The 18,590-nt window shown below is 42.9% G+C and overlaps 1 protein-coding gene across 2 annotated transcripts in view; it reads right to left on the minus strand.

Annotated features, from left to right (window-relative positions):
• The window catches only part of ip6k1 (inositol hexakisphosphate kinase 1), a 69,012-nt gene that overhangs the window by 31,237 nt on the left and 19,185 nt on the right, over positions 1–18,590 (minus strand). For both annotated transcript variants that reach the window (XM_079593622.1, XM_079593621.1), the window contains one exon: positions 14,309–14,702. In XM_079593622.1, the coding sequence (XP_079449748.1) occupies positions 14,309–14,531 (223 nt within the window). In that variant the 5' untranslated portion in view covers positions 14,532–14,702. The remainder of the gene's footprint in view (positions 1–14,308; positions 14,703–18,590) is intronic.

Genomic DNA, 18,590 nt, shown 5'->3' on the forward strand with positions numbered 1-18,590 from the left:
CGGAACACGCCTCCTCTTTGCGCTGAACCGCCCCCGCGAGCGCAAGTTCATTTCCTAATTTACCGACGTGCGTCTGTGGAGGGAAAAGTCCGCTGTGCGCGGGTGCAAAATAGGAATGATACATGCGTCGGTGTTCAAAGTCAATTGCGCTGGGTGCAAGATAGGGCCCATGGTGTCACAGTTAGATCTGCACAAGCTGCTAGATCTACTTATTTTTCAACCCTATTAGAAGAAAATAAACATAATCCTAGGTATTTATTTGAAACAGTGGCTAAACTAACGAGAAAGAAAGCTTCAAGCCCAGAAGTTTCCAAGAAACACAGCAGTAATGACTTTATGAACTTCTTCACTTATAAGATCGATAATATCAGGGACAAAATTTTAACTATGCAACCGTCTAATACAGTATCACATCAGGAAGTGCACTGTGGTCTCTCTGAGGGAAAATTTGATTCATTCATTGCTATAGGAGAGAAAGAATTTTGCAAACTCGTCAAATCATCTAAATCGACAACGTGTATGTTAGACCCTATACCGACTAAACTGCTGAAAGAGATGCTTCCAGATGTCATAGATCCTCTTCTTAATATCATTAATTCATCTTTGTCTCTAGGATACGTACCAAAAACCTTTAAGCTAGCTATGATTAAACCGCTTGTTAAAAAACAGCAACTTGATCCTACAAAACTAGTCAATTACAGGCCGATCTCTAATCTGCCATTTCTGTCAAAGATATTAAAAAAACAGTATCCTCACAATAGAGCTTAGATCGGGCCCAAAAAATCAAGCCCGACCCTACCCGAGCCCGTGCACGTTGTGTCCGAGCCCGGCCCGGCCCGACACATTAACTGTAATTATGAGCCCGAGCCCGATTTAAACCCGACCATTTGTTTATTACGTGGCCGTTATAACTGACGTTCTCAACTACAATTCTGAGTTGTTTGAACTAACATTACAGAAATCTGTTTAGAATTATCTTAATGAATAATACAACAAGGAAGCATGTAAACTGCGTTGTTTGTTTATTCAGAATGGAATGGATCGCAAGTGGATCCGAATGAAAAAAAAAACGTGAACAGAACACAGAAAATGAACAAGAATGAACTTTGGACCTACTACTCTAATATAATTCAACAAGGTTTTAGAATATAGAATGTTTTTTAAGTAAAATTGCGTCCACAGTTGCTGGTTTCAGAGCGGTCCTCCTCTCTCTCTCTCTCTCTCTCTCTCTCTCTCTCTCTCTCGTTCGGCGCTGCTGTCATAGGCGAGCAGCGCACACACAATGCACTCGACAAAGCTAACACATGTTGTTACTGCCCACGACTTGTTTAAATGGTTCCATACCTCCGACTTTCCACCAAACTTGCTCAAAGTTAATTCTCCTGTTTTTATATATTTTTATTTACATCTTCAAGCTTGCACTTGAGCTACACAATACAGCACAGCAGTCCCGGTGTGATGCGTGTGAGTGAAGGAGACGCTGCGCATGACACGTGACGTGCTTTTATCAAGGGCCCGGCCCGAGGATAGTGGCGGGAAATATCGGCCCGACCCGGTCCGCGGGTCGGGTCGGGTCAGGTTCGGGCTCGGACAGAGAATCTAAGCTCTACCTCACAACTGTGTTCCTTTCTAGAAAGAAATGATATCTGCAAGGATTTTCAGTCCGGATTTAGACCGTACCATAGTACCGAGACAGCTCTCGTTAGAGTCACAAATGATTTGCTCTTATCATCCGATCGTGGTTGTATCTCTCTATTAGTGTTACTTGATCTTAGCGCTGCATTTGACACCATTGACCACAACATCCTTTTAAATAGACTCGAACATTATGTTGGCATTAGTGGAATTGCACTAGCATGGTTTAAATCATACTTATCTGACCGTTATCAGTTTGTAGCAGAAAATGAAGAGATGTCTTATCAATCACAAGTTCAGTATGGCGTACCACAAGGCTCAGTACTAGGACCGCTGCTGTTCACTCTGTACATGCCACCATTAGGAGATATCATTAGGAAACATGGAGTTAGCTTTCACTGTTATGTCGACGATACTCAGCTGCATATTTCTTCACACCCCGGCGAAACTTACCAATTCACAAAATTAACGGAATGCATAGCTGATATAAAAAACTGGATGACTAGTAATTTCCTACTACTAAATTCTGAAAAAACAGAGATTCTAATTATTGTACAAAAAACGTCCTCACGTAATATCCTAGAGTACTGTTTAACACTTGATAGCTGCTCTGTCAAGTCCTCGTCGTCGGTTAGGAACCTGGGTGTGCTCTTTGATACCAATCTTTCATTTGAAAGTCACGTGTCTAGATTCTGTAAAACCGCATTTTTCCATCTTAAAAATATATCTAAATTACGTCATATGCTCTCAATGAATAATGCAGAACAATTAGTTCATGCGTTTATGACCTCAAGGCTAGATTACTGTAATGCTCTACTGGGTGGTTGCCCTGCACGCTTAATAAACAAACTACAGCTGGTCCAAAACGCAGCAGCTCGAGTTCTTACCAGAACCAGGAAGTATGACCATATTAGCCCCGTTCTGTCAACACTGCATTGGCTGCCTATTAAACATCATATACATTTTAAAATATTGCTGATCACTTACAAAGCACTAAAGGGTTTAGCTCCGCAGTACTTGAGCGAGCTCTTAACGCATTATAGTCCTTCACGTCTACTGCGATCTCAAAATTCCGGCCAGTTAATAATACCTAGAATATCAAAATCGACTGCTGGCGGTAGATCCTTTTCCTATTTAGCACCAAAACTTTGGAACAGTCTTCCTACCATTGTCCGGGAAGCAGACACACTCTGTCAGTTCAAAGCTAGATTAAAGACACATCTCTTTGACCTAGCATTCACATAATGCATTATAGACTTCTATAACTCAGGGCCCTATTTTAACGATCTGAAACGCAAGTGTCAAAGCGCAAAGCGCAAGTAACTTTGTGGGCGGATCCCGGCGCTGTTGCTATTTTCCCGGCGGGATAAACGACTCTTGCGCCTGGCGCAAATCTAAAAGGGGTTAGTCTGAAGTAGCTTCTTTATTCATAGCTGTGGTTTGGGCGTAACGTGAAATAAACCAATCAGAGCGTCCTCTCACATTCCCTTTAAGAGCCGGCGCGCTTGTTCCACGGCGGATCGCTATTATAACGGCGGAGCAGTTCACAGCCGAGGAGGCCGACGTTCTCGTCAGGACCGTAAAACACAGAGAAGTGACATTGGGGATGATGGGAGAAACCACACAAATTAGCTTCGGTTAAACAGGCGTATAATTTGGGTAAATGTGTAGCCTATTTTAGAAATTTTTTTTTTTTATCTAGATAGATCTTTTTCACATCTTCATGGACACAACAATGATTTCCCTCGTGTGTTAATATTTTTCCTTGTAATAATGTATGATTTGCAAAAATGAAAACTGCTGCGTCTGTTTATATTAGAGAATCAAAGTGGATGCGCGTTAACACACTACATAATGGCCAAGCACGCGCCCTTAAAATACCATATCACTAACGCGCAACGCGCCACTGTCTTTAGACTGTTTTTTTCCTGGTCAGTGGCGCAATTGCTTTCTAAAACTGGAAAATAGCACCAGGGAACGTTTGCGCCGGAACACGCTCCTCTTTGCGCCGAACCGCCCCCGAGAGCGCAAGTTCATTCCCTAATTTACCGACGTGCGTCTGTGGAGGGAAGAGTCCGCTGTGCGCGGGTGCAAAATAGGAATGATACATGCGTCGGTGTACAAAGTCAATTGCGCTGGGTGAAAGATAGGGCCCTCTGCATAGATTAGGCCGTATCCAGATCTGATGAAGGACCTTCGCCTGGACCCGATGACAACGCAGCACTGAAGTGCCAACTAGCCTATCCCTATGGAGGATCCCTTTACCACTCTACAGATAAAGCATTGAGGAAAATTTGCGTATCTACCCCGTAGTGATAAAATAAAATAAATTTGATACAGAATTTTATAGGCAGGACAAGTAGTTTATTTAGGCTTGGTTTGTAGAGAATTACAAACATTGCGCACATATATTCAAACGCACATAACTATAGAATTAATTCTTGATGCGCACGTGAGCGCCATTCAGCGTTTCTCACAGGTTCGCGTTTAAAGTGTGTGTAGAGAGAACGGTGTCGTCTTAGCGTCTCCTAATTTACATTTACATTTACATTTAGTCATTTAGCAGACGCTTTTATCCAAAGCGACTTACAACTGAGGACTACAGCAAGCAAGTCATCGTGAAGAGGCAAAAATAACGCAAGAAGTGCTCAAAATACAAAGTTCTGGCATTGCTCAGAGTAGCTTAAGCCAAAACAAGGGAGGGTAAAGGAGAGGGTTTTTTTATTTTTTTATGTCAAGTGCTCACGGAAGAGATGAGTTTTCAGTTGTCTTTTGAATGTGGTCAGGGATTCTGCATTCCGGACGAGGGTAGGGAGATCATTCCACCAGCAAGGAACCGTGAATGAGAATGTTCTGGAGAGTGATTTTGTGGCTCTCTGTGATGGTACCACGAGCCGTCGCTCATTGACCGATCGCAGGCTTCTGGTAGGGATGTAGACTCGTAGGAGCGAGTGAAAGTAACTAACGAATAGTTAGTTAGAAAGTAACGAATTCGAAAGAAAGTAACAAATTTAATAACTAATGATCCTTTCGACGGAAGTGAATCAATCAAAACTAACTTTAGCTGGAAAGTAACATTATTCAAGAACCGCTATAAAGCCAAAACAATCTGTTAACTTAAATTATACGTTTATCTCTGTAAAGCAGCTTTGAAACAATCTACATTGTTACAAGCGCTATATAAATGAAGATGACTTGACAGTTGTGTTCAGTTAGTTATAATGGACTTTTAGTTTGTTCATTCACATCATGTGTTCCTTTGTTTGATTTTTTTTCCCGCCACTCCTTTATTTCTATGGTTACTGTTATTAGTTCATTCTGTTCAGGTGCATGTCATTAATTATCTTGTTTGAGTCACTACTTAACCCTTTATGGTACAATTCATTTCTAGTTATTCATAAAAAAAAAGACCATATATTGCACTTTTGAAATGAAAAGGGCAGGCCTTAAGGTAGCCAATGATGTGCTGTTTTTAAGTCACATGACATTTGAATGTCCCTCCAGAACTGTCTTTCCCTCGATCACCCTCGCACTGAAGACACCCGTTGAGGAGCTCCAGAAGATGCTCTAGTAACCTCATTTCTAAACATCTCTTCTCAGGGGGGATTTTTTGCAGCATCTTTGATAAGTAAATTAGATATTTGTATTCACAAATCAGCTTTGTCTAACTTGTCTAGCTTTACTGTATTGAGAAAATGTTTCCATATGGCAACGCTGTACCACAGTGGAATTGCAGTAATATATGGATTAAATGATAGGGATCTACTTATTTTTGGTTTGCATGTGTTCCAAGTATATAAATCTATCAATTTCTAAAAGAAATGTGCAATTAAACAGAAAAAAAGCATAATTTTATACAAAAAATACTTCTTTTTCCATTGTGTTGCAGTATTGCAATAAGTAGATTTTTGTATGATATAAGCTAAGCTATTTTATGTAATAAAAACTTATTTGAAAAAATATTTCATGGTTAGAACATAATGCATATACCATACAGAGTTAAGTTCTTCCCTCACAGTCCTTCAGTGTTCGGTCTACCTTACATTTAGTAAGTAGAGTATTATCTGCATTACTCTTCTTTAACTTCACACTGAAACTTTATTCTTTATCTTCGTCTGCCATCCTGCAAACACATTTTACATAAAGAACTGTTTAAACCTTGGGTGTGGAATCTGCAGAAGTTTCTGCGAAAGGCGATTGCGCATGGGCCAGAGAGGAGGACGTGGTCAGAGAGGACCTCTTAAAGCTGGAGAAGAAAGACTGCACACAACTCTAGCCAGGTTAGGCTCTGGCCTTCCTCTGACATGACACTGGATGTCATAACATCACACTTCACCGCCCCTGCTTTCATCAGAGCAACTCAAATATTATGATATTAAGAACAGTTCACATCCCGTCTCCGAGCAGGTTCTGTACGCCAGCAGACAGCTGTGACACTGAGCATGTGGGAACAGAGACGGAGTCACGGAGCTGTGTGTGACACATACGGATGACAAACAGGAAATGAGAAGTGTGACGGTTTAAAGATGCAGTCCCCCAGACACACAACGCAAGAGTGGAGTCTCTTTATCCGAGCAGAAGCTGCATGCTTGGTGTCGCCTTGGCTTTTGGCTTGCTTAGTTGGAGACATTTAATATTCAACAACAAGAACAAAAAATGAACATACAGTACCCGTGTGAAAAATAAAATACTAAAATGCATTTAAAAATACTAATACGTTTACATTATGTACTTGATGTGAATACCCTGCAATTGTACTGTTGGTATCCTATACTGATATACTTCAAGTCTGCTAAATTGGTCAACTAATTTTGTACATAATGTACTTTAGTAATCCAGAAATAGTGCTGAAGATCAACTAAAGTGCAAGATATTTAAAGTGTCACACGGTTTTGCTGTACTTTAGCTGAACACTTTTTAAGTACATTTTCTAAAGCTGTACCATTATTTATAAAGATTTCTTTATTGTAGCCTATTTGAAGCACACTATAATGATGCCAGTCGCACACATCAAGTTTACTCGGAATACCATTGCAATGTGTTTTAAAATCAGTGTAAATGAATGTGTTTACAGTGTAATTTAATTGCAATAGTAATGTCACCAAAATACATTTGAAGTTTATCCTGAGTGAATTCTGCATTTCAAAACTTAAATACAATCATATTTAAAGTGTACTTAAGTTAAGTATACTTGGAATAGTTCCACTTTAGCACAAACAAGTATATTAAACACAACTTTAGGTGAACTTCAGCGCTGCTTTTGGACAGCAAAATGAGTTGTTCCACTTTAACAGACTTAAACTGTATACCAATTTATAGTGGGCCTCAAATACATTTAGTTATACTAAACTCAAAGACTACAGAATAACACAAGACGCGTCACTCGTATTGTTGTGAATGGGGGAAAATGCAACGCTCTATAATAAGTCCCGACTTCTAAATAAGAGGCGATTGGCGATTTGTCAAGTCATCGCATCACTGCATCGCCGCTAGAAGCAGTCAGACGCGCACTCCCTGCGCATTAGCCTGATCCAGCCTGAAAAGTGTTGTTTTCTGTCATGATTCGAGTGTTTAGAAAAATAATATATGAGACGGTTGTTGTCAGATTTCATTGGTGAATTCAAATATGAAATTTAATCGTAAGCTTGGCAAACAGTTTTGGAGAATTAGAAGCTGCATTTGCCTGAGAGGTGTTTCAAAGACGGCCGCCGAGTGACATTACTTGTCTTAAAGGGACTTTGAAGTACATAGTATAAAGTACATTTATACAGGGGTATAAAGAAGCCAGAGCTGGTTGACAGTCAGCAGCACAACACCTCCAGACGAACGACGGCAGTCAAAACTAGAGCTAACATCACAACAACAGCATATCTCGGCTCTGTGAAACAGCAAAACCAAAGTTAGGCTGCACTCACACTACTCAACTGTTCAGCTACAGAACCCATATGGCCAACCCAGCTCCAGCATCCACACAGCCCAGATGTTCTAGTGGCTCATAATAGATCTTAATGGCTGGTATGGGGCTCTAAATGTTGCATTAGTCCAAATAAATAGATTGAGATTCACAAATAAATATAAAGCATTTAGGGATGCACAGATATGAAATACGATAACTGATAATTCTTTATATTCGAAAGCTGATAACCGATATATTGGCAGATAAATCTAAATCCAGATTTTTTACAATTATTTTTGAGAGCCTGATTACAAAAACAAAAGTCTCAGCATTAAAATCCATGTCCCAATAATGATGTTCTCATTATAATTGTATGTAGTCTCTATGACAGACTTGCGCTGCACATGTTGCACTGAACCGTATTTTCCCTTTAAAGTGATTCCAATCAAATTACAAGCAGATAAGTCATGTTGAACAGTGCGCATCTGAAGTGTCTCAGCTGGAGGAAATAATCCAGTATTTATCAGCTTTAATATATTATTATTTAAATTTTGTTCATTTCGGAAAAAAACATTATGACACCATAAGCGGAGGTGCTTTGAAGTGCATGAATTTGTGGAATTTATCATGTTGTGCTTCAGTGTGCTATTAAAACAGTTCACTAAAACCAAGCATATAAAATAGGGCTGTGCGATATAGCAAAAAAAAATGATCACGATATAATGTTTCACGTGCGACTGCTCGCACGTGGGCAAAGCCAGTAATAGCGGCGGTAGTCATGGCGACGGAGAGTGACAGTCGCGCAAACCAATCACTTGTTTCGTCCCGGTAGGAATTAATGAGCTGTGTTTTTTGAAGATTAAATACACTAGAGTCACTCAATTTTTATACTCTCTTTTTCAAAGTACTTACATTTTAATTATGTATTGGTATATAAAGACAGTTTAAGCCAATTTGAAAAAAAGTTATTTAGACAATTCTTACCTACACAACCTTTAAACCACTGTTTTTTTATTTTATTCATCCACATTAAGGCAAACAACAAATTCTATTAGTTTCAGCAGTCAAAAATAAAATGTACACAAAAATATCTTCTTTATGTCTTATATTAAGATAAAAAAGTAAGCGTTAAAGAAATTAATGAACTTAAAATGTTACAAAATGTGTGCAGTGTAAAAGTGTAAACACAGAACAGTCAAGGCGAACGTTGAGGTGATCAACGTCTGTCATCAGTAGCGGTGTAAATGCCAAAGAAATTTCCTTAAAAAAAAAAAAATACAATTATTTAATTATTTTTAAATAAGTGTGAGTTTTTCTACATCTTGAAACGTACTCGGTTACTGACGTAACCTCGGTTCTCTCTAGGAGAGGGAACGAGTACTGCGTCGAAGACGCTTCGGGAAAGATATTTCTTTTTCGAGATTGAAGCCTAAAAATTAATCCTTAATTTTGTAAATATTGTAAAACGCTTTTCTGTAGCATACAACCTTAGGCGGAGCAAATCGCGCGCCCATTGGCTGCTCCGCCAGAAAAGCACAGCCTATGCGAGGCCAGTGACGCTGTCCAATGAGGGCGCTTCGCGCCCTTCCGCGTCATCTCCCGCCGAAACGGGCGTGGTCTAGGCCTATAAATACAAGCATAGCTGTCTCCCACTCTGATTTTCGTCACTGAAGCGACGCAGCGTGGGCACGCACGGCCTGAGACGCAGTACTCGTTCCCTCTCCTAGAGAGAACCGAGGTTACGTCAGTAACCGAGTACGTTCTCTTACGTAGAGTTCTCTCCTACTGCGTCGAAGACGCTACGGGAACCCCTGTAACACGCCGTGCGTGCTCTTGGACCGACACAGACACCCACGGGCGCGCACGTCCTGGTATACAAGCGCCTACACCAAGAATGTATAGGGAGAGCGGCTAAAAATTAGCATCATCCCCTTATAGTAGTGCCTCTAAGGGCATAATAACATATATATGATACTAGATATATATGAGGGGTAATAGCATGCTCATGGGACACATTGTCAGTGAGTGATGCTTAAAACATTGGAGTGACCTGGGCCGCAGCTACAATTATACATAGTCTTCTAGACCGAGAGCAGTTTAGCCTGCAACGCAGGAACCTCTAGGTTATAGAACCTTATAAATGTAGACGGGGAGGCCCAGCCTGCCGCCATACATATATCTTGTAACGAGATTCCGCTATACCAAGCCCACGAAGAGGCCATGCCTCTCATAGAATGTGCTCTAATGCCCAGAGGGCATTCCAAACCTCTAAATGCGTAGGCTAGCGCAATGGCGTCCACTACCCATCGAGATAGACTCTGTTTCGTCGCAGCTTGCCCTTTAGAGCGCCCACTGAACGAAACAAAGAGCTGCTCCGACTGTCGAAAAACAGCGGAGCGGGACACATAAGCTCTTAATGCCCTGACCGGGCAAAGGGAGCTATTTCCGTCCTCAGAGGCCGGCAGAGCCGACAGGGAGATGACCTGAGCCCTGAACGGTGTGTTGAGGGACTTAGGTACGTACCCATGCTTCGGTTTCAACACGACTACAGAGTCGTTGGGCCCGAACTCCATGCAAGAGGCTCTAACTGAGAGCGCTTGCAAATCCCCCACACGCTTCACTGAAGCGAGAGCCAAAAGAAACACGGTCTTGAAAGACAGGTGCTTCATGTCAACTGAGTGAATAGGCTCGAAAGGGGCCCCTTTCATAGCGTTCAACACCGTAGAAAGGTCCCAAACGGGGACTGAAGGAGGCCTTGGAGGATTTAACCTCCTGGCTCCTCTAAGGAAACGGACCACCAGGTCGTTTCTGCCCAGTGAATGGCCGAGCGTTGGATTAACGAACGCTGATATGGCTGCCACATAGACTTTGAGCGTGGATGGGGTTCTCCCCTTATCCAATAGCTCTTGCAGGAAGGAGAGAATCTCCGTTTCCCCGCACTGAAGTGGTGACAGACCTTGGTCTGAACACCAACCAGAGAACACCGACCATTTGGAAGCGTAGAGCCGTCTAGTAGACGGGGCCCTAGCCTGTTCGATCATGTCTAACACTCCCTTTGGGAGGTTAGGGGGTACCCGTTTATGGCCCACACGTGTAGGGACCAGAGATCCGGGCGAGGATGCAAAATCGAGCCCTTGGCCTGCGAGAGGAGGTCTCTCCTCACTGGAATCGGCCACGGGGCAGTACTCTTCAGTCGCATCAAAACTGGGAACCAAGGTTGATTCGTCCAGTATGGAGCGACAAGTAGCACTGAGCATCCGCTTTCCCTGATACGCTCCAGCACCTGAGGCAGGAGTGAGACAGGAGGAAAAGCATAGAGCGGACGGCGGGGCCAGACACTGGCCAGCGCGTTCGCACTCTTCGAAAAGAATTCCGGGCAGTGAGCGTTTTCCTGGTTTGCAAACAGGTCTATTTCCGCTCTGCCGAACGTTTTCCACAGCAGACGCACTGTCTGTGTGTGTAGGGACCACTCTCCTGTAGGAACGTTGTTCCGTGAGAGTCTGTCTGGGCCTACGTTCAGGTGGCCCGGCACATGCATTGCTCTCAGCGAGCGCAGGTTGTGCTGGGCCCATACCAGTATGCCTTCCGTCAACCTGAAGAGGTTCCGGGATCTCACGCCACCCTGGCGGTTTATGTAGGCTACTACCGACATGTTGTCCGAACGGACCAGGACGTGGTGCCCTTTTATCTGGGGACAAAAACGCCTCAGCGTAAAGTCCACCGCCATCATTTCCAGGCAGTTTATGTGCGGTAGTTCGACTCGTTCTGCCCACTGGCCAAAGAACGGTCTGCCGTCGAGCAGCGCTCCCCAGCCCGAGGTGGACGCGTCCGTGGACACCACTTTCAGGCTCGAGGAAGTCCCCAGGCTTACACCTGACCGGTACCAGTCTGACGCTCTCCATGGTGTCAGGGCTGAAATGCATTCCTGATTGACCTTGAGGCGATAGCGACCGTGAACCCATGCTCGGCGCGGTACGCGCACTCTCAGCCAGAACTGCAGTGGGCGCATGCGCAGCAGGCCCAGTTGTGGTACTGTTGAGGCTGAGGCCATGAGGCCTAGCATTTTCTGAAATCTCTTGATCTCACTATATGGCCGCTGCGGAAGGATTTCGCCATTTGCAGGGTGTTTCGCCAGCGCTGTGATGACAGCCGTGTGTGACGCAGTAGGCGAACACACACACAAAACACACACAAAGTGAAAGGATATTCCACGCCGGAGAAGCGCAGCAGGGAACGGCGGCTGAAGGCGGCGGCTTCAGATAAAGGGCTCGTCCTGCTGAGGTGCTTGTTCCAAACGGCTGTGGCGGCTCGAATCCAGTCCTCCTACGATGCGTGTTGCTTCGTGAAGAATAGAAAATCAGAGTGGGAGACAGCTATGCTTGAATTTATAGGCCTAGACCACGCCCGTTTCGGCGGGAGATGACGCGGAAGGGCGCGAAGCGCCCTCATTGGTCAGCGTCACTGGCCTCGCATAGGCTGTGCTTTTCTGGCGGAGCAGCCAATGGGCGCGTGATTTGCTCCGCCTAAGGTTGTATGCTACAGAAAAGCGTTTTACAATATTTACAAAATTAAAGATTAATTTTTAGGCTTCAATCTCGAAAAAGAAATATCTTTCCCGAAGCGTCTTCGACGCAGTAGGAGAGAACTCTACGTAAGAGAACTTAGTTTTATAAATGGGGGTAATCTTTGAAGGATGAACATAATGTTTTGGTCATCACATTAAAAATAACATTTAAATATGATAATACAGGGAACTACACTAACCTTTTCCACTGGTGGCACTTGCGCTACTAACTTTTTCAGTTACTGGCGCAAAACATGATTTGGTCGCACAAATTATTTATAGTAAGCCGCTCTGGATAATAATGAACAATAATGAAACTGTATTGCATACAGATGTGCTTTTTATTTTACTTGCCATCTTTTAAACCACATGCCGCCTTGTTTTCTTTAACATTGTTTGGGATAGATTTACTGCAATAGAAAATACAGCACACAATAATGTGCAAAATTAATTTCTTTTGGATTTCAACATGCTATGGTTGGCACAGATGGGCAGACTCCTGAACTCTTAAAATAAATATAATCCATAAAATAATATAATAATAGATTTTCAGCAGCTATTGACTATTCGGTATTAAAGATACAAAAAAAACAATGCATGTCCACTTCACAATTAAGTGAAATATAATAAGGCTATATTATAAGCTACATTGAACTTAATTATCAATTCAGATTCCTCACTTGCTCGGTTTGCTTGACGCCGAAATGCAGTGGCGAGTGCTGCTGCGTCACAGGATATGTACATGTCTATACATTTCGCGTGCTTCATACTGTCATTGTGAAGCTTCAATTTACATGAAGCTACGTTTACGTGGACACTTATAATCGGATTGACGGCTCAATCGGACTAAAAAAATCTTAATGTAAACACCTTAATCGATCGGATTGAGCTCGATCCGAATGCAATTTCGATCGGATTGAAAGGGGTGGTTTATTCCTTTTGTAATGTGATCGAGAGAACATGTCAACACTTGATCGGATTGAAAACCGAAACTGAAAGGACTGCACATGTACAATGACGTATGACGCGCGGAACGAGTCATATAAATGAGTTTCCCGTCATTCTAAAATTCTCATTTCACTCAGCGCCTGTGAAGTGAACCAGGACAACGTCCCACTAATTGTTTTGGATTCTCATCCACAGACGACTGGTTTTGGCCACGGGGAGGGGCATTTTTACTGCGTGATAAATATAAGCAGCACGGCAAAACGGTTCAATGCTCATTGTCTCCAAATTATGACCAGAGACGGATTAATATTACGTCTGCTGTTTAAAACAAATAAAGAACCAATAGAGGAGAATAGTTATGCGCGAACAGCGGGAAACGTGTGCCATATAAACGCGCACATCAACCCGATTAATTTATAAGTCGCGGGGCTGAAGCCAACTTTGTGTTGAATGCTCAGAGCACGTTATAAAACGTATTCTTAAAATACAAATTTCTGTTTTAATAAATGCTCATAGTAAATCAAAGCATAGCCTATTGCCTAAAACATAAGGTAGGTACAAAAATAATCAGTGATACATTTGCGACCCATTAAAAATTAGGGTCGCAATGGCATTTCAAAAGGTCGCATATGCGACCATTTTGGTCGCAGTGTAGTTCCCTGTAATATTTGATTTTTGAAGTGCTGGAAAAAGATATGATGAAATAATTGTACTATTCCTACCACACTTCCATGGTTACCTTACAGTGAGTGTTACTACAGTAAATCCACGGTGAATGCTGCAGATCTGTGGACTTAAAGCCTATAACTAGTTCATTCACGGCACAATGTGTCAGCGCTGTTTGATCCGGTAATAACGGAGGAATGTGAATGCTTCTCACCAGATCTCACAGCGATGTTGTTACTTCAGTGGCGAAGACGTCAAAGCTTTCTTTACTGGATCTCTCAGTGCTGTGTGTGTAGTAACAGTGTCGCTTGATCCAGATCGGCTCGCGCTGCACTGATAATGCTCCGAACTGATAACGGCCCGTGAAGCGCACAATAATAGCGTGGTTTCATACCGCTTGCCATTTGATGTTGGGCAACGTTGTGGTGGTCGCGCCAGCGCGCATTTGAATGGAAATATCGAACGCTATATCGAACATTTTTTATGTAGTTACCGACAATGGTGTACCGTCGATACATACCGATACCGTTTTATCGCCCAGCCCTAATAAAAACACTCAATCTAAGAAGAGTGCATTGTGCACAAATCCTCCATCTTACCTTTGTACTCCGGTGTGAACTCCTTCATCTCCGGCGGCAGGGACTCGTAAAACCGCTGCTCACGGGCGATGAGTGGCTTGCAGACGGTGTGGTCATCATAACGCATCATGCTGGTGTGGCCGCCCACCTGGTGTATGAAGGGCTCCAGGGGAACCCCATCGCGGCTGCCCGGCCCCTGGCTGGCGCTGTGCTTGCCCGCCTCCATCGTGTGCGGGACACACATGGCGTTTGAGCTGGGGGCATGGGCTCGGGCGCGCAGGCCTGGCGAGCGGGGGGTGCAAGGGGGCGGCTGAGAGCGCAGGCTGCCGCCGGGAGGGGGAGGAGCCAGCCCGCTGACACGCCTGCCGACAGACCCCGCCTCCGGAGCGCTCGGAGCAGTCCTCCACGCGGCCTTCTGGGGGAGAGAGAGAGCAAAGTAAAGACTGTGCCAAACATGCTGGCAGAATCAAACATGGTGAACGGAACCAGCTTGAACCTCACTGGTTCCTGTGCAAGATTAAATGTGCTCGAAAACCTTCTGTTTAGCAGTCGACTGATATAGATTTTTTTGATGGCCAATATGATATGATATCACACTATTTCATTTAAATGTAGCAATAACACACTATTATTTTACACATTATTTTACATTATATTTACAAAATTAGAAATAAGCCATTTAAAAAACTAAATTATATGAAAAAAAACTGATTGAACTTAAAACAATTCTGAAAAATAAACAGATTCATACTTTAGATGACAACTTCTTGATTCTGTAATCCTACTATAGTAGGGCTGTGCAATATATCAAAATAAAAAAGATGTTGCGATTTAACAAGTTAAAAAAAAAGGCTGATATATTAATCGATCACTACTTCTTATCTTATCTAACTACTTATCTAATCTTTTAATAGACAGAGAACTGCCTAAATTGTTTGAATATGAATCAAACCGCACACCAGTCAGCCAGCTGAAGAGAAAACAACAGAGGTTTATAACCCTCCATTACTGCACCTTGAGAGCGTTTCCCAGCATGCCGTGCAGCCCTACAAACACAGCTGGCATCTGCCTTTATTACATTAGCCTGAGTCCCATCAGCGCATAGACAAACACAGAGCGGCATCCATCTCCTACAATGTGTCCAATCTGATCCTCCAGTTACCCAACATGCCGCAGCACACACGTTCAGCTCTCATTACACAGACACATGAATGCCTTTGAATGGCATGAGCCTGATGTCTCAGAAGGCCATCGACTGCTTCATTCCTGAATCCCTGCTGAACTAAGGCAAGTTAGACGATCCTCGACCCGGCTGAACCCAAACATGCACTCCAGGCATTTGCGATAAAACCCTGCTGGACAGTTCCCACTGTCACTGCTGTTTCATTCTGGAAGTGGAGGACACTTTTCTTGCACTTGCTAGAGACGCTTAATATGACATGAAGGGACTTCACCGCTGGCAAAATGGCTTTCAGTAAAACCTGGCTTCCTATGTTATAGAAAAGAGAGAGAAAAAACCTGACTAGAGAAGGGTGTTGTCTTCCCTTTTCCAAAAAGGTAGGAAAACTTCAATACCCATAATGCTCTGGCCATGCTGCCGCCCAAGGCCATTCCCACCAGTCTGCGATGGATAGAGTCACACACCACATGCTTCAGTGGGAGGTACTTCTCAGCAAACTTTAAGTCATAATGGTGTCAGAGTGTTCTGATATATTCTTCACAGAAAATTAGCCAAGGCCTATGAGTCTGAGTTTGAAAAAATAATTAATCGGATCATTTTTCTTTTAATAAAAAATTGAAAACAGGTCTCAGACCCGAACACCACACAAGGGTTAAGAGAATAGAGACAACAGCTTTAGACCATACGCCGTTCCCGTCGTTAAACTAGCAACAGTGGATTCAGACACTGTGCGCTTCAGACCACATACGCTTAGGCTACATACTTAAAATAGTCCTTTATGTTCACTTAAGACATAACTGACTATGTTTCCGAGGATACTCTCCAATACGTGCGTTCAAGCGCAAGAAGACGTGAAAGAGAAATCAGTTCAGCATTCACTGCAGATGTGTGTTCTCACGCAGCACGAGTGTTGAATCGAGTTCTCCTTCGGGTCTTCTTATGTTTGTATATTTTCAATGGCAAGGCTCAAAAACACGAGCACATGATGTTATTGAATGCCATACAATGTATTTCACGTTAGATTTTCAAGTGATGTTACCAGGGCCTGAAGGTAACGGTAACAGTCACCTGCCACAGAGACTTTTTACCAGCCAGTTTTTTGTTTTTGTGCCTCATAAAGGTGAAAAACAGGAATTGTTCTTTAACTTGTAATAGTACACATTTAAGTGCTGTCAAGTTATTTAACTCTTAGAATATAATTTTTTTAAATATTTGTATTGATTGATTCCGGTGTCACAGACTGCTAATGTGAGTCGAGCAGATTCCTCCACCTCTGCATGAGGTCCGGTCTCCTTGACCGTACGCCGCCGGCACGCCACATCTCAACCGCTGGGCTTAGTGGGCTAGGGTCAAAGTCTTGGATTGAGGGGGACGACAGTTAAACTAATTGTAAGTGTTCAGTCCCGATTACAAAAGGATGCTTTAGCTGTCTCTGAGCCGTACACACGACAGTCACTGCACATTAGTTCTGTACTGCTGTCATAAATTACCCGGGAAGCTGAGTTTGCTCAGCGAGTTACTCTGGTGTCGAGTAATGATGCTCATTAATATGCCCCTCTATTTGAGCTGCACCAATCACATCGGGTTATCTGATATAGGCAGGCCAGAGGCGAGATGACATTAGTCATTAGTAAACATTGCAAGATGGCTGTGGATGAACACCAGTTGTTTTAAACGGCTTTGGCCGCTACAATGAACGAGTTAGACTTGCCTTTTCTCTAAAAGAGGAACAGAAGACGGCGCTCGAATCGTTCCTTTGCAAGAAGTTTTGCCGACCGGATACGGCAAGAGTATAATCTACCAGTTAGCTCCGCTCAAGCTCGAGCCCGAGGACAGACACGAGAGGCGGGAACAGAGTAGACGTGATAAATGTGAAGTTGTAGAAGCAAGATCGCCGTGGATCAGGAGGAGATTAACACTGCAATAGCCTGGACTTAAGTTGGACCCAACTTTTCAAATCTAATCAACATTTTCCTCAGTACTAGATGTGTTGGGCTATTTAACATGACATTGTAATTATATTCTGCTGAAAATTAACGAAATTACTCGAAAAAAAATGTGTTCATTTTGAACGAGATTCAAAGATCTGAGTCAGTAAAATGATCTGAACTTCCCACTATACTCCGCTGGTAGCTTAGCGCATGGGGCTTAGTGATGCGTCACGCCGTGTGTTGTTGTGATTGGTCGTAGTGTTAGCCAATTGACCTTATGGCTAAGCCACGCCCCCAAAAGCAATGAGCCAATCACAGCTAACCAATAAACTCGGACATTCTCTGCTTCCACGTCCATTGAAGTGCATTGCAGTTAGTCAGTTTTCATTCGTTTTTACATGTTTTTTCTTGTCATTTTAAGTTTAAAATGGTCAAACGGTGTGCATGGGGCACATCAACTCCGACACAGGTATCCCGAGAGGCTGGGCGACGGTGTGTGTTTATGACCCTTTCCCAAGCCACGTCTCAGCCGAGATCAGTGTCTGCTCTGGATTAAGTTATGCGGGAGACCACAACACCAACTAAACCTGGATAAACTAAACAAGGATGTCAACGTCTGTTCTGAGGAAAGTCAACAACGTATTTGAACGTTATCTTTAACATCTCTTACGTAACGTTAGCCTAGGATTAGAAAACGGTAACGTTAGCTTCTAGCTGCGTTGTACATCATGTCACTTAGCTTCATTAACGTATCTGTAAATAACCGAGATAACAAATGTTAGCAATTTTGTGCTGAATGACTCATGTAAATACTGTAGCACAACACAAGCGGAGAGGTAACGTTAGGCTACTCTCGGTATAGATGGTAAAAAGGCTTGTCCTGGAAACGTATGCAACTTAGACCTGTACATATTTACTTTGCTCATGAACCACTAATTACATATTGAAGCACAACATTTAAGACAAATTTCTACCAAAACAACTGGGGAACTTTGTGTTTTTTTTTGTTTTTGTGGTTTATCACATTTACACTGACCTGTACATTTTTGCCTGGAGCTGAAGCTTTTCATCGACCTTCTCAACAATACAATTATTAATATAACCCTCCAATGCATAGTTAAGGCCTTTTTGGTGACTTTGAGATGATATATAATCTTTCTGTCTCCAGAAATCATCAATTGCCTCCTGTGCA

The sequence above is a fragment of the Phoxinus phoxinus genome (assembly GCF_949152265.1).
Source record: "Phoxinus phoxinus genome assembly, chromosome: 20".
Lineage (NCBI taxonomy): Eukaryota > Metazoa > Chordata > Actinopteri > Cypriniformes > Leuciscidae > Phoxinus > Phoxinus phoxinus.